Source organism: Myxine glutinosa, chromosome 8 (genome assembly GCF_964187855.1).
Source record: "Myxine glutinosa chromosome 8, kmMyxGlut1.1, whole genome shotgun sequence".
NCBI lineage: Eukaryota > Metazoa > Chordata > Myxini > Myxiniformes > Myxinidae > Myxine > Myxine glutinosa.
Window position 1 is genome coordinate 135,305,430 of NC_136268.1, and position 16,397 is coordinate 135,321,826.

At 41.9% G+C, this 16,397-nt stretch overlaps 1 protein-coding gene across 1 annotated transcript in view; it reads left to right on the plus strand.

The window, feature by feature from the left end:
* The window catches only part of LOC137433197 (uncharacterized), a 726,873-nt gene that overhangs the window by 668,263 nt on the left and 42,213 nt on the right, over positions 1-16,397 (plus strand). The window contains exons 60-62 of the mRNA XM_078784000.1: positions 10,271-10,383; positions 10,970-11,038; positions 12,930-13,166. Of these exons, the coding sequence (XP_078640126.1) occupies positions 10,271-10,383; positions 10,970-11,038; positions 12,930-13,166 (419 nt within the window). The remainder of the gene's footprint in view (positions 1-10,270; positions 10,384-10,969; positions 11,039-12,929; positions 13,167-16,397) is intronic.

Below are 16,397 nucleotides of genomic sequence, written 5' to 3' on the forward strand. Positions count from 1 at the left end.
ATGTATATACACGAGTATATAACCCTTTTTTATGATAGGAATTACCCTTTTGAATTGCACTTTAAAATTACATTTTAGACCCCTTTAGAATTACGCTTTAGAATTACCCTTTAGATCCCTTTAAAATTTGCTTTTAAAATTATCCTTTAGCACCTTTGATGATGATGAGCACTTCTGCATCTTCAGATGCATATGGCTGCTGAAGCAGTTTCTTAGCTATTGGGCACAATCCTGGTCGGGTCGCCACTCCTGCGCAGGATACTTGGATGGCTCATTAATCTGAGTAAGCTGGTACTCATTTCGCCGACCTCGGAAGGATGACAGGCTGAATCAACTTCACCTGGTGTTGAATCGCCGACCAACCGGGATTTGAGCTCAGGACCCTGGAATCCCAAGCCCGCACCCTAACCCTTAAGCAAACACCAGACATTTTCGAATCCTTTGAAATTACCCTTTAGAACCCTTTAGAATTATCATTTGGAATTACACTTCAGAACCCTTTAAAATTGAACACAGGTTATAAAGGTTCTTCTTAATCATTTCTGACGGAAAGATGGAAGGACATAGACAAATATAGAAGCAGCTTAACTGCTAAAAAATATAAAATTAGTGAATTTCGATTCAACATTCCTTTAACCCGAAATATTTGTAAAAGCTAGTTTCAACGCTAATTGACGTGTTCAATTACATGTGATGATTCAGATTGAACTTGATATAGATACAGTGGCAGGGGTAATGCTCAACGACTCAAAGGTCACCACTGAGATTAAAATTAATCGTTCAAGTGTTACAGGTTAAGAGACCCGCAAATTTATATTTTGGGAGTGTCAAGACCCAGCAGATAGTGCATGACGAGCGTGACTTCTGAGACTCCTTGAAGCGTAAAACTGAGCCAAGCAGAAATGACTGTGTGGTGTGTATTTTAGTTTAGACTGCGTCATCATGTCATTTAAACGTCATGGAAATGCCGTCTGTAGTTGCGCACAGTTATGACACTTGTCTTGAGCTGTCTAGGTTGGGTCTATTTTACACCAGACTGGTTGAAATGAGTGTGCAGGTTGTGATGCATATGTTTAATGAGTCGGCGGTGCAGCCGCACTGTGATGATGCATGCACCGCTACAAATTCGTAATTGGATTCCCATCCAATATATAAATCCTAACGACAATGGAAATGCCAGGAAACAAATTATATGGAATAATTTGGTATGTAAGAAATAAGGATTACAATCACATAAAAGTCGTTTATATTTGAAATTAGAATAAACTAGCAACAGTACCCACCCTACGGGCAGGGCTTCAATTGGGAGCCCCAAATGAAAAGGCAAAATATCAGAAATTGAAGGCTTTTTTATTTTAAACGATTTACTGTATATAAACATCCGTTAAATCATATCACACGCAAATCATCAAAATCTAAACAGTATTTGTAGAATTTCAATAAAAGCCACATCACTGTTCATATCGGTAAATATTATTCCATCGTGTTTGGAAAAACTGGAAAATTGGAAATTGGAAAATTTGGGGAAAAAATTGGAAAAACAATATAGCCTATTTTACTTCAGGGGGTCCCAGGATTACCCACCCAAAATTTTATTGCGATCGGTTCAGCCGTTTTTGCGGTACCTGGGAACAGACAGACAGACAGATATTTGGTGAATTATAGTACGACTAGTGGGGTCACCCATGGGAATCCCACGGGCATGGACGTGTGTGACATTTGGACATCTTGATTTAGATGCTGCACATTAAATTTTACAAAATGGTTCCTGGCAATTCATCAGATCCATAAATGGTGTAATGAACACTTTATTTATTTCACATAATATGTGACCCCTCACTCCTCTCCACCTGACACTCTCCTCTCTCCACCCTCACGCCTCTCCAATCCCACTCCTCCTCACACTCTCCTCCAATACCTCCTCACACTCATCTCCAATACCTCCTCACACTCCTCTCCAATACCTCCTCACACTCCTCTCCAATACCTCCTTACACTCCTCTCCAATCCCTCACACTCCTCTCCAATCCCTCACACTCCTCTCCAATTCCTCACACTCCCCTCCAATCGCTCCTCACTCTCCTCTCCAATTGCTCCTCACTCACCTCTCCAATCGCTCCTCACTCTCCTCTCCAATCGGCCCTCACTCTCCAACTCCTCGCTCCTCACTCTCCAACCCCTAGCTCATCGCTCTCCAAGCCCTAGCTCCTCACTCTCCAACTCCTCGCTCCTCACTCTCCAACTCCTCGCTCCTCGCTCTCCAACCCCTAGCTCCTCGCTCTCCAACCCCTAGCTTCTCGCTCTCCAACCCCTCGCTCCTCACTCTCCAACCCCTCGCTCCTCACTCTCCAACCCCTCGCTCCTCGCTCTCCAACCCCTCACCCCTCACTCTCCAACTCCTCGCTCCTCACTCTCCAACTCCTCGCTCCTCGCTCTCCAACCCCTAGCTCCTCATTCTCCAACCCCTCGCTCCTCACTCTCCAACCCCTCGCTCCTCACTCTCCAACCCCTCGCTCATCTCCAACCCCTCGCTTCTCTCCAATTTCTCGCTCCTCTCCAACCCCTCACTACGCACACTGCACAGTGGAGAGCATTGCACACAGGGGAGAGGAGGAAAGGATCACGTACAGGGGAGAGGAGGGAGCATAGGGTGGGAAGTGAAACTTCTACCTTTACTTGGTTGGCTTCACTTGATTTGACTTCACTTGATTTGACTTGAGAGGGTGTAGGGTGGAGAACCTGCCTTGACTCTTGTTCATTTCTAAATTTGAAGGTATCGAAAACACTTCGCTTTACAAAGTAGAAGTGGATTAAAACCAAACGTTATTTATAAATATTGTATTCCATAGTTGTTGCAGCAGCATCCTGTGCGAGTCTGTGATCACGTTCGTCGAGGCCTCGTTCTCCCGTCTCGTTCTTTTTCTTGCTGCATCCTGTTCAAGTCTACATTGACGTTCGTCGATGGTCTCGTTCTCCCGTCTCATTCGTTTTCTTGCTGCATTCTGTTGAAGTCTGCGTTCTTCATCGACCGTCTCGTTCATTTTGGAAATGGAAGTTTCCACGCAACGCATGAATTGTCACGATCCTCAAGAGGAAGTGTCTCGTAATCATCAAATGGCAAGTAAATTTCATTGTGAAAATTAAAGATTTCAAATAAACCTATTTAAAGTGTATGTGCACATAACTAATAAAAAAAAGACGAAGAAATATCTCTCGGTAATTTCCTGAAACATATTTTACTTCCGGATAATAATAATGAATGAAATTAGAACGAAGAAATATATGTCGGCATCATTGTTGACGTTGTTGTGACGACTGTCATCAAACGGAAAAGTAATACATCTTAACGGACAAGAAAAAGCGAATTTTTCATATATGTTGACATTTTCCCCGTCTGTTATTTTAGGCGGTGTATTTTCGTGTATCACCGTGGTGCGATTTAAAATATATATATCTCTGCATTTCCCCTTGTGTGCGTGAATGTTCTCAATTATTTCTGACACCGAGTCTAAAACCATCGATAAAAATTAAATCAGATGGTGAATTTGAGATAAAATCGTGAGGGTGACTCAATGAATGGGCTTTATTTTACAGGCCTTTGAGAATTCATTTCGTTCTATAAACGGAAACTTCATGGAATTTTCTTCCCGTTTTTTTTCAACCGAGTCTAAAACTATGTTAGCGATTGTTAAAAATGAAATGATATATCGAATTTGAGTTGAAATAAACCTGTGTGAGAGAGGAAGACAGCACGGGCCTAACTAAACAGGCCTCAAAGCTATTCGAGTTAATAAAATGGTGGATATTTGTTTATATGAAGCCTCTCCCAAAATGGGTGGAGCTACTGTCTCAACGGAGTAAGCCACACCCCCGGACAGACAGACAGACAGACAGACGGACAGACAGACAGAATCACCGAAGCCTATTGTAATATAGATGACATTTGGCCTGGTCTGTGTTGGGAAATGAGTGTGTACTTACTGGAGTGAAAGCAACCTTAATTATGTTGCATGGCATTTTTGACGACTGAAGCTAAAGTTGTAATTCACACTACATTGTTATAATCCTGTGCACTGGAAGAGTGGACAATAACCATGGAAATTTATCAAAAAGAATCTTTCCCTTTCACTACTGATAGGTCAGTCCGATGTGATCGTGCAGAGGTAGCGCAATCATCTTTGAGCTGTCTAGCCTGGGTTAGATTCCTGGCTCAATTATCAACTATCTTATCGCTGCTTCTCAGGCATGATGTCTTGCCAAGGTTTGTCGTCCATTGGACGCAAGTTAGGCCATATGTTCCATATGCTAGCATTAGTAGGTTGGCGTTAAATATCCCGCATTGTCTTTTGGTGAAGAGTCAGTGAGTTATGACCATGACCCTGGTCAAAATTACAAATTCCTGCTCTGCCTCTTGCTATGAAAGCAATGGAAACCCACTCAATGTAATCCTTGCCATGAGTCTGCCTGTGCAGCACTGAACCTGCCCTCATGCAGACCACCCACCACATGAGACATGTTCAGATGAGTTTACTGGACATCAATAACGGAAGTCCTCTGGGTTTCCCAATGTATTCTTTAAAATAATTTTGATTACATTATTTGTCGCTCTCATACCTCTCTTTTGGCTCTGCGCTAAAGCTAATAGAAAAATATGATATCATTGACTCTGCAAGTATGACGCCATCACCAACATTATGACGGTACAAAGACTGTGGCAATGAAGGACACTCCGTGCTGAAAAGTACTGAGTCAAAAGTCTACTTTTCTTTGAAATAACCTAGCATTGAATCCATCTCTTCGCTGATGGTAGTTGAACAGCATAACTTATACATGTTACAAAACAGTAATACAATTTCTTGACAGTCAATATTTGCAATTTTTTTCCAGAAACATTTTGTTTACTGCTAACAACCCAGCGTTCATTTTAGTAATACACACTTATTCGCCAAAAACAATTTTATCAATTTATTTTATGTTCCCAGGGATCAGACGTGACGTCTCCTTTTTTTCAAGTTGCAAAATGCAATTATCATTGAGTCATGATTTCACCACTGTAAAGGCATAGCCTAGCACTAGACATAACGCCATGATGACATATCAGACGTAACGCCGTGTTTGGAGACCACCATCCTACTAAATCCGTTATTCCGATGCCTCACATCTGGCACCTACGGACGCCATATAGTCAGATATATTGGTTATGCTGTTCAACTGCATGAAATCAGACTTTTTCCACCTTTACTTACACACCTTTACTTTACTTACACACTTCCACAACCTTCAAGTGAAAAACAAAATTTCAGAATTTACAAATTTCAAAAAATTAATAAATAAAAAATACAAAACTGGAATATCTTGGTTGGTTGGATAAATGTCCACCCCCATTTTAATAGCAATTATCACTTACCTCAGGTGTAACAAATCACCTTCAAAATCACACACCAAGTTAATTGGCCTCCACCTGTGTTCACTTTCAGTGATTGATTATTTCAGAATTAAATCAGCTGTTTCTGTAGGTTTCCTATGCTGGGTAGTGAATTTCACAGCAAAGACTGAACGAGGAGCACCAAGGAGCTTTCAAAAGACCTCCACGATAAAGTTGTGGAAAGGCACAGATAAGGGGATGGATATAAAAATATTTCAAAGGCCTTGAATATCCCTTAGAACACAATCAAGATAATCATGAAGAAGTGGAAGGCGCATGGTACCACCAAGACCCTGCCTAGATCAGGCCGTCCCTCCAAACGGGATGACCACGCAAGGATGAGACTGATCAGAGAGGCCACCAAGAGGCCAATGGCAACGTTGCCAGAGTTACAGGCCTTTATGGCAAAGACTGGTCACTGTGTGCATGTGACAACAATATCCCGAGCAACTCCACAAGTCTGGCCTGCACAAGAAGGAAGCCATTACTCAAAAAATCCCACCTTGAGTCCAGTTGGAGGTATGCAAAAAACCACTCCGGAGATTCTGAAGCCATGTGGCAAAAAGTTTTGTGGTCTGTCGAAACCAAGATGGAACATTTTGACGTTTCGTGTGGTGCAAACCCAACACAGCACATCACCCAAAGAACATCATCCCTACTGTGAATCAGAGTGGTGGCAGCATCATCTTATGGGGATGTTTCCCAATAGCAGGGACTGGAGCACTTGTCAGGATAGAGGGAGAATGGATGGAGCAAAATACAGAAAAATCCTAGAGGAAAACCTGCTGCCTCTGCAAGAAAGCTGAAATTGGGACGTAAGTTCACCTTTCCGCATGACGATGACCCGAAGCACACAGCCAAGCTACACTGGAGTGGCGAAGGAACAATAAGATAAATGTCCTTGAGTGGCCCAATCAGAGCCCAGACCTAAATCCAATCGAAAATCTGTGGCATAACTTGAAGAATGCTGTCCATCAATGCTCCTCACCCAACTTGACTGAGCTTAAACAGTTTTGTGCAGAAGAATGGGCAAATATTGTCCAATCAAGGTGTGCAGAGTTGATAGAGACCGATCCCACCAGACTCACAGCTGTAATTGCTGTCGAAGGTGCTTATGCCAAGTATTAACTCAGGGGAGTAGACACTTATCCAACCAAGATAGTCTAATTTTGTGTTTTTATTTAATTTTCTGAAATTTGTAGAATTTGTTTTTCACTTGTAAGTCGTGGGCTACGATGTGTAAATGAAGGTGGAAAAGTCTGATTTAATGCATTTTAATTCCAGGGCAAAAGGCAACAAAAGGTGAAAATTTTGAAAGGGGTGTAGACTTTCTGTAGGCACTGTAGATGAGACAGCCAGTTTAAAATTTATTTCAAAGACAACTTATTTGATAAGGCAACGTCCTGCCTGTAAAACATCAATATGGTAATTTGTACCTGTATATTCTCACAACAATCAAACCAAGATGAGACACCTTAGAATAGAGCACACTACCACAATACATTTTCAGTCCTCTGATGGATTTAGTAAACAAGGAGAAAAAGACATAAAATGCCATAGCCCCCGTGGTTTTAGTAATTTTGCTTTTCGGAGTTAAAGGCCGTCAGTCGGCCATCTTTGGTTAGATTACAAAACAAAATTTTCTGCATATGTATACTCTCATGTATTGTCTTTGTGCCAAGTTTGAACTAAATTGGTCCATGCATGTCCGAGAAATGGCTGGGAACACGTTTAAGTAACAAAATGGCTGCCACTCAGCCATCTTGGATCTGATCTCAAAAAATGACGTACTTTTGTAACTCATCATTCTTTATCTGTGTACCAAGGTTGGACAAGATTGGTAAATGCATGTCCGAGAAATAGTTGAGGACGTGGTCAATATTGGGTTTTTTACAACTAAAATGGCTGCCAGTCAGCCATCTTTGATCGCATCGTGAAACAAAATGATGTGCATATGTCAATAGATCTCCGAGATATGGTTGTGGATGCACGGACGGACAGACGAGACCCAATCCATAAACCCCCGTTTCGGACTTCATCCAACAGGGGCTAATAACCTTATTATTACTTGCAGAAATCGTATATATTTTTTCAAGCAGCCAATCACCTACAGGTCACAATTTTAAACCAATCTTCATGAAACTTCACCAAATGGTAGAGTTGGTCATAAACAAACAAAAAACCTATTGATTTTGAGTTCAAAGGGTCAACATAGGCCAAAGCTCAACAACTTCGGTCATATTTCTAAAATCCTAAATTTTCATCCGATTGACTTGAAATTTTAGGAGGATTTGCATATCAAGTCACTGATTTCAACCACCAATTATTTTTGAGGTATAAAGGTCAAAAGTTCAACATAGGCCATATTTCTAAAATCCTCATTTTTCATCTGATTCACTTGAAGTTTAAGAGGATTGCATATCAAGTCACTGAGTTCAACCACCAATTGTTTTTTAGGTCAAAAGGTCAACATAGGACTAATTTCTAAAATCATTAATTTTCATCCGATTGACTTGAAATTTGAAGAGGATTTGCATATTAGGTCACTGATCTCAATCTCAACCACCAATTAATTTGAGGTCAACATAGGCCAAAAGGTCAACATAGGCCAACAACTTATTGAGATTTTTTTAAAGGCTCAATTTTCATCCGATTGACTTGGAATTTGAAAAGGATTTGCATATAGTGTCAATTAATTCAACTATTTTTTCAACAACATTAATTCAACAATTGTTACCCTCGCCTGAGGAGAGGGTATTGCATTTGAGTCCGTTTGTCTGTCTGTCTGTCTGTTTGTCTGCACAGAATAAATATGACTTTCTCTGCAACCGTTGGTCCGATTGACAGGAAATTATCACCAAAGGTGCAACTCCACATGTAGAATTTTTTAATGATAATTATGTCATAGGTCACGTGGTTTGGCCGCCATCTTGGAAAAACCGAAAACATTTGCACCTCTATATCTCCAAAAGTGCTTAACAGAAAAAATTTAGACATGACTCATTGTAAAGAACTCCATGAGGAATAAAATATGTTAACGATGATGTCATAGGTGCCTCCATTATGACGTCATAATTTGACAAGTACAAAACTTCATCCTATCGGATGAAATTTCTTGAGCGTCATGTAGGCATAAATTGGTGGAGGAAAAAAAAAAGATGATGTCATCGGTCACGTAGTTCGGCCGTCATCTTGGAAAAACCGAAAACATTTGCACCTCTATATCTCTGAAAGCTCTGCATAGAAAAAATTGAGACATGGCTCATTGTAAAGAACTCTCCATGCAGAATAACATCTGTTAGTGATGATGTCATAGGTGCCTCTATTATGACATCATTATTTGACAAGTACAAAACTTCATCCGATCAAGATGAAATTTATTGAGCATAATCTAGGAATAAATTAGTGGAGAAAAAAAAAAAGATGACGTCATCGGGCACGTGGTTCGGCCGCCATATTTGTTTCAGCACAAAAGCCTTTGAAACCATTGAAAATATCCTGGCGAGGGTTTGCAATCTCTGATTGCTCTTTCTTGTTTTTAATGTTTTTAAATTCAATTAATTTTTTTATTCAACATACCAATTATTTTTGAGGTCAAAAGGTCAACATAGACTGGAATTCTGAAATCGTCAATTTTTATCTGATTGACTTGAAATTTGAAGAGGATTTGCATATTTGGTCGATTAATTCAACCGCCAATTATTTTTAAGGTCAAATTTGCTTTAAGGATTAAGCGAGTATCGTACTATACACGACATCTTTTTTCTTAATTATATTCTTGCTGAAAGAACATACAGCTGTAAAAATTACAAAACACCTGATAAGTAGTGTCCACATTTAAGTTGTGTTTCAATGTCCATTCCTTATAGATAGGCCAACACAAACAATTCAAAAGAAGCAGATATTACACAACATAAACACCACGATTTGAGGACACAAGTCTCAACTTACAAAAATGTAAGATGAAAAATAAAGGAGAGAAGAGAGGGATGCTCAATGTGCACCTTTCTTTTGAAGTCAAATTGGTTATTCCTTTTTGTGCTGAAAGTATAGTTTTGGATATGAATGCAAATATAGAGGGAGAGACGAAGAGAGATGAAAATCAAGTTAATTTTCACTTTGTAAATCATTGCCAATCGGTCTGGCTTCTAGGTTTGCCACGAAGTTGTGATGTCACAGGTGATTCTCACTCTGAATACGCGTAATCGCTTTCGAACTTAAAGCGTGCGTCTGCGTTCTATGCTGAAAGTGCTACGCTAAAATACATCAGCACATTATTATATCCGTCTTGTGAGTGCAAGGTTTCTTTGAACATGACACGGTAGCATTCCTGTTAGCACACGAGCATGTGCAATAAATTTTTATGATCAATGACAACAGTATTACAGGAACATGAAATGCAGCATTTTACATTTTACTCTAAAACATCAGTATAAGCTATATTCCACCAAGATTACACATGCTGTGTAATCTCCATCTTGTCTCCATAGTCCTTTCAAGATTACACATACTCCTCTCCATCTTGTCTCCTGCTCCCTTTGTCATATGTTTTATGTGTCAGTTTGTTTTTTTGTGATTAAAGTTAGCTCTTACACGAGCCTCGATCTTGTAAAAAAAAAGAAGAAAAAAAATACCGTGAGTATGAATTATACACTTAACAATGTTTAACGAACCTTTCTCATTTGCTAATACCTCCTGTAAATCCACTTTGCAAAGCACCACCTTAAAATGAATAGTCTTCGGATGTGTACCCTGCTTCCAACCTGCTGTTATCACTGTGCTCACATAGCCGAGTGCATGATTCCCTTATTTCTAACAATAGGTCCATTTTGCCTCACCTGGCAGGAGAATATTTCATCGATCCCAATCAAGGGTGTCCTGAAGATTCTCTTCGTGTCCAATGCAACTTCACTGTCGGTGGTGAAACGTGCATCTTCCCTGATTCTGCATCAGCAGGAGTAAGTGGTGTCAGTTCATTTTATTTTTGTTGCAGTTCATATCACTGTTCATTGCCACTGACTTTTGTGCTCTTTTGCTACAATCTCACAGAAGTAGATGGAAAAAAACAACCTTTAGAGGCCATTTTTCCCCGCAAAGCGGGGGTTGGCCTTTTTCGGGGACCGTGGTTGTTGTTGTTTTTTTTGGTCCCCTTTTTGAAGCAATGTTTTACGGCCGGATGCCCTTCCTGCCGCCAACCCTTTTTGTCGCCTTTTTACGACAAACAGGGAATTACCAGTGAACTGGTACTCAATTTGCCGACCTCGGAAGGATGACAGGCTGTCAACCCCCCTGGCGTTAATTCAGCGATCGACCGGGATTCGAACCCAGGATCCTAAGCTGGCACCCTAGCCGCTAGCCCAACACCAGGCTAGAGTAGATGTTGTAGATGAATTGGATTAAAATTGATTGCTTGCTGAAAGTGCCCCAGCCCAGGAAACCTTAACTCAAAAATAATAACGAAAACATAAACAGGTAAAGCACATCTTTTGCTAAAACGTTTGCTGAAAGATTAAAATGTGATTGCTTCCCTCGTGATCCTTGCAGACACGCATGTCCTCCTGGTACAAAGAGAAGACCGGTTTATGGTTCAGTCAATTCAGGCGAAAGAAACAGGTACGAATGCCGCGTCACTCCTTAAATTTGACGTCACGAGTCAAATCCTTAGAGCGAGCAATAGTTTAGTTGGCTAAACTTTAGTGCTGGTACATCAAGTGTAAGAGAAAAGCACTAAATATTGTTTAGTGTGAATGTTTACCAATAGGTTTTCAATGTTTTCAAGTTATTACAACCGTTTTTTTTTTCTATGAAATCGAGGCTCATTGAAGAGCCAGGCAACCGTGGTGGGTAAAGGAAAAATCACCAACAGCAGGGTCATGGCAATGAACGAACAGGAAAAGGGGAATGACTTGATGAGGCCCATGAGAATGCGGCCTGAATAAGGACACATGGACCCTGCACAACAACACACACACCTGCTCAACGAGATGTGGAAATACACTACAACAACCATTAACAATAATTGCAGAACAGGTATTCTCAGCTTAGGAAGACAGCCCCTGAGAACAGAGAAGATGGTGTCTGGCAGGGACGGAATCCAGAAGGAAGGAAGACTTAGAATTACATAGAAGATTGTAAGGAAGAAAATAATTTTTTATCACAAGTTGGATGTGAACTTCAGAAACTTAATTCCGACCAACTCGTGAAATTCCACATTCGAAATGATCATCGTTTGTCTCAAACACTACAGAATGTATTCAGTGAACAACGTTTGGGTTAATTTGTTGTTTATGGTGATCTTCGCTCGTTCAAAACGCTTGCTTTCCTGGATATGAAAGTGTTAACTCTTGGAGAGTTCATCTCTTCCATGCGCTCCACATTTTACAGGTGACGTCTTTATTTTATCATCGCGAAAACAGCAATAACAAAGCTACAAGATGGCCCAAATGTTTGATGGAACAAAAGAAAACAACATATTGAGGGGGTGGGGAGTTGGAGGAGGTCAGGACTAGTCGGAACGTTTTCCCCTTTTCAAAAAGTTTCAAAGCAAAATCTTTTTTTTCTTTTTTCAATTGGCATAAGGAATCTCATCCAGTGCTGGGAAAGGCATGGAAATGGCTAGAAACTGCACATGTGCTGAGTTTCGCTGGCACAGGACTGCTCCTTCATGGTTGATATAACGTGTTGATACAAACTTTGTTTAGCTCAATGTGAACTTTTTATTTGCTGAACATTTGAGAGCATCAATCACTGTAAACGTAGACAACTTAGGCAAGGCCAAATGTGAATTTTGGTTATAGTCATAACCCTGAATATTTCCACATTCACAGTGTGTGTGTGGAGATGGAGACTATGACAAAGGAGAGACAGAGAGGGGTGGAGGAGAGACAGAGAGGGGTGGGGGAGAGACAGAGAGGGGTGGAGGAGAGACAGAGAGGGGTGGAGGAGAGACAGAGAGGGGTGGAGGAGAGACAGAGAGGGGTGGAGGAGAGACAGAGAGGGGTGGAGGAGAGACAGAGAGGTGTGGAGGAGAGACAGAGAGGGGTGGAGGAGAGACAGAGAGGGGTGGAGGAGAGACAGAGAGGGGTGGAGGAGAGACAGAGAGGTGTGGAGGAGAGACAGAGAGGGGTGGAGGAGAGACAGAGAGGGGTGGAGGAGAGACAGAGAGGGGTGGAGGAGAGACAGAGAGGGGTGGAGGAGAGACAGAGAGGGGTGGAGGAGAGACAGAGAGGGGTGGAGGAGAGACAGAGAGGGGTGGAGGAGAGACAGAGAGGGGTGGAGGAGAGACAGAGAGGGGTGGAGGAGAGACAGAGAGGGGTGGTGTGTGTGTGTGTGTGTGTGTGTGTGTGTGTGTGTGTGTGTGTGTGTGTGTGTGTGTGTGTGTGTGTGTGTGTGTGTGTGTGTGTGTGTGTGTGTGTGTGTGTGTGTTAAAAACAAGATGTAATCGAATGACAAAAGTGTGATCTACAAACAGGAGTGATGGTAACCATTATGTTGCATTTGCCAGTTCGAATACATTGACCAGGATGGAGAGACCGTGTCATTGGTTCAATTGACCTTTTTGCGGCTCCTAAGCACATCGGCACGGCAGACCTTCACTTACAACTGCCGCAATTCGGTGGCATGGCGAAATGACAGGCCTGGTCAGAGCCACGATCTTGCCCTGCACTTCCTTGGCTCCAACGATGAAGAGCTAACTCAAGCCAAGACGCCAGACATCCGACCATTGCACGACGGCTGCGCTGTAAGCACTTGTCCCTTATAGCTTTGCAGTAGATTACACGAAAAGTGCTCTCACACAAATTAAGTCAAAGTGTTCATGCTTGTATAACTATATAATATGTATTTCTACTAAGCAGAGATATGCAGACAGCTGTAATCTTCTACCTGTTTGAACAGACAGCAAAGCGGAACAGATGCACAATATGGTTTTTGAGGATTTGCTCGGATTATCTGTGGGGAGGGATGACTTGGCAAGCAATTGAAGTTTGAAAGCTCCCCTTTTTTATAGTATTTATCTTATTTATTGGTCTATCCTTTATTACTTGGCGAATTGAAGATTACAAGTATATTGGTGGGCGTGGCTAGCCTGTCCCCACACTCAGCATGAGATGTGTGTGTGTGTGTGTGTGTGTGTGTGTGCGTGCGTGTGTGCGTGTGTGTGTCTGTCTGTCTATGTGTCCGTCCGTCTGTCTGTCCAGGCCATGAGTTTTACGATGTGAGCTTTTGTCTTCAAATTTTCAACAAACCTTTATTGTGAGAATATGGAGTAAACAAGAATGGCCCTCGGTAGAGAGCACACCTCCGCCAGGCTGAACAGTTTACGTTTTGTATCGTACTGATGGGTCAGATCTGGATCCGACATGAACCAAAATCGAATCAACTTGTTCTTGTCACTTACCCAACTCATCCACCAAGTTTTGTCAAAAGTCGTTCAAAACTTTTTGAGATATCGTGCTATACATCAATTTCGGCCCTATTACTCGATGGTGAAGAATCTTCTTCTTTTTTTTTAATTCTTGTATCTTGTGTCAAAATTTTAAAAAATTCTTGTATCTGGATCCGGATTTAGATCTTTTCCAAAATCAAATCAACGTGTCCTTATCACACACCAAACCAAACGTGTCCACCAAATTTCGTCTGAATCCGTCCACAACCTTTTTGAGATATCGTGCTATATATTATGCTCCGTCTCCCAATGGTGAAGAATCACTTAAAAATTCTCAGATCCAGATCCGGATCTGCATCTTCACCAAAATCGAATCGTTTCGGCCTTGTCACATACCCAACCTCTCCACCAAATTTCGGCCCAATCAGTCCACAACTTTTTGAGATATCCTCTGCAGAAACAGAGAGACAAACTGACAGAGGGGTGAAAACATAACCTCCATCCGTCTTCGGCGACCGAGGTGATAGTAAAACATCAGGTCAAAATAGGAAAGTTTTCAAGCACGAGGCCGGGGGTTTTTTCACCCTGGAAACGAGTTCTGCGAATGTGGTTGCTCGGGTGACGGAAGGCCGATCCCTGTGAATTGTTTCATCGTTTCTCAGCAGAAAAAAAACAATGAAAAGTGTTCCGGGCTTTCGTGATAAATGCACAGAACATTCATTGCACTCACTGTTCTCTAACACCAAGGACACCACGTCAAACCTCAGGGAGTCCGAGTTTCATTTGTTGAAAACAGAAAAAGACAAAAAACACAGTTTATTGCTTGATTTTCACAATCAAAATATCAAGTAGGCCTGAATGGATATACTTGAATTGATAGGTGACAGAGGTGGGAGGCGGTTAACACATAATTATGGGCGGATAGAAGAGAACACTCGAGGGGATTTACTCAAGAATAATTTTCACTTGGACAGAAAGGGGTGGGAAGAGAGAATGAATGACATGTTTAAGATATTCTCATTTTGTATTTTTCATTAATTTTATAAAATTTGTAGAATTTGTTTTTCCACTTGGAAGATGTGGGTTACAATGTGTAAATGAAGGTGTAATTTTATCATCTTAGGCTATAAGGCAACAAAAGGTGAAAATTTTGAAAGTGAGTGTAGACTTTCTATAGGCACTGCACTAGCAAAGGTACCCGGCATTGCCGGGCAACACAGTCACTTCCTGACGGGAATATGAAGAGAGGGGGTAGGAGAGTGGAGAGGGTGTGAGTATGGTGAGGGGAGGGGGGGAGGTGAGGGGTGAGAGAGGGGTGGGAAGGGGTAGGGGAGAGGAAGTGGAGGGGGAGAGACAGATAGGGGTGGAGGAGAGACAGATAGGGGTGGAGGAGAGACAGATAGGGGTGGAGGATAGACAGAGAGGAGTGGAGGAGAGACAGAGAGGGGTGGAGGAGAGACAGAGATGGGTGGAGGAGAGACAGAGAGGGGTGGCGGAGAGACAGAGAGGGGTGGCGGAGAGACAGAGAGGGGTGGAGGAGAGACGGAGAGGGGTGGAGGAGAGACGGAGAGGGGTGGAGGACAGACAGAGAGGGGTGGCGGAGAGACAGAGAGGGGTGGAGGAGAGACGGAGAGGGGTGGCAAGAGACAGAGAGGGGAGGTGGGAATGGAGGAGGGGGAGGTTGGAGGAAAGAAAGAAGAGAGAAAGGTGAGGGGGGGGGGGGGGTTAGCAAAAACAATATGTTATGCTTAATGACCGCACATTCATGCATGTGCGCTTGCACACATACATTACTTTGAGACCTGTCAGGTCTCTGTTCCATCTCCTGAAACCCACCCACCTGTGGGGATTGCAGGAAACAATAACTTACATGCATACACACACACACACACACACACACACACACACCACACCACACCACACCACACGCACAAGCAAACGGTGAAAACATAACCTCCATCTACCTTATAGTCGGCAGGCCAAGACCCTTAAAGAAACTTTTGATGGCATTTTTTGTTAAAAGCTGACAACCGGGCTAGAAAGTATCAGTATGGTCCAGGCTTTCAGAAACACCCGGTTGCCAAAATGAGATTTGACCTTGAAGGTCAAATTTGGGGGGTCAAAGGTCAAAAGAGGTCAAATTTTCAAAAAATTTTATTTTGTCTTGTCCTTTCATACAACATCGAGTCTGGTATGAACCATTGAATATTTAATGAGTTATAAGGGGTTAAACTTCTGTAACAATAGCTAAATGTGAATAGATTCATGAATGTAAATGCTTTTTACTCTTTGAATACGCATAATATAATAAAATGCATTCAGTTTAAAGGTGAAATTTCAAAGTCGAAAGTCAAATTTTACTTTAAGAATCAATTGTTCCTGTTGGTAATATGTAAATGATGCATTAGGCAACTACATTTGAAGAAACAAGACATCATCTTCCATCGATTTGAGGTGTCGCCAAATCACTTCTCTTAAGTATCAGTTCCTGTCGTGTTCATGCATCCTTCAGCATCACAGCCACATGCAGGCATGCATGGTTGTCCAATCTTGTGGCAACGGCAAGCTTGTGTGCGACACTTGCTT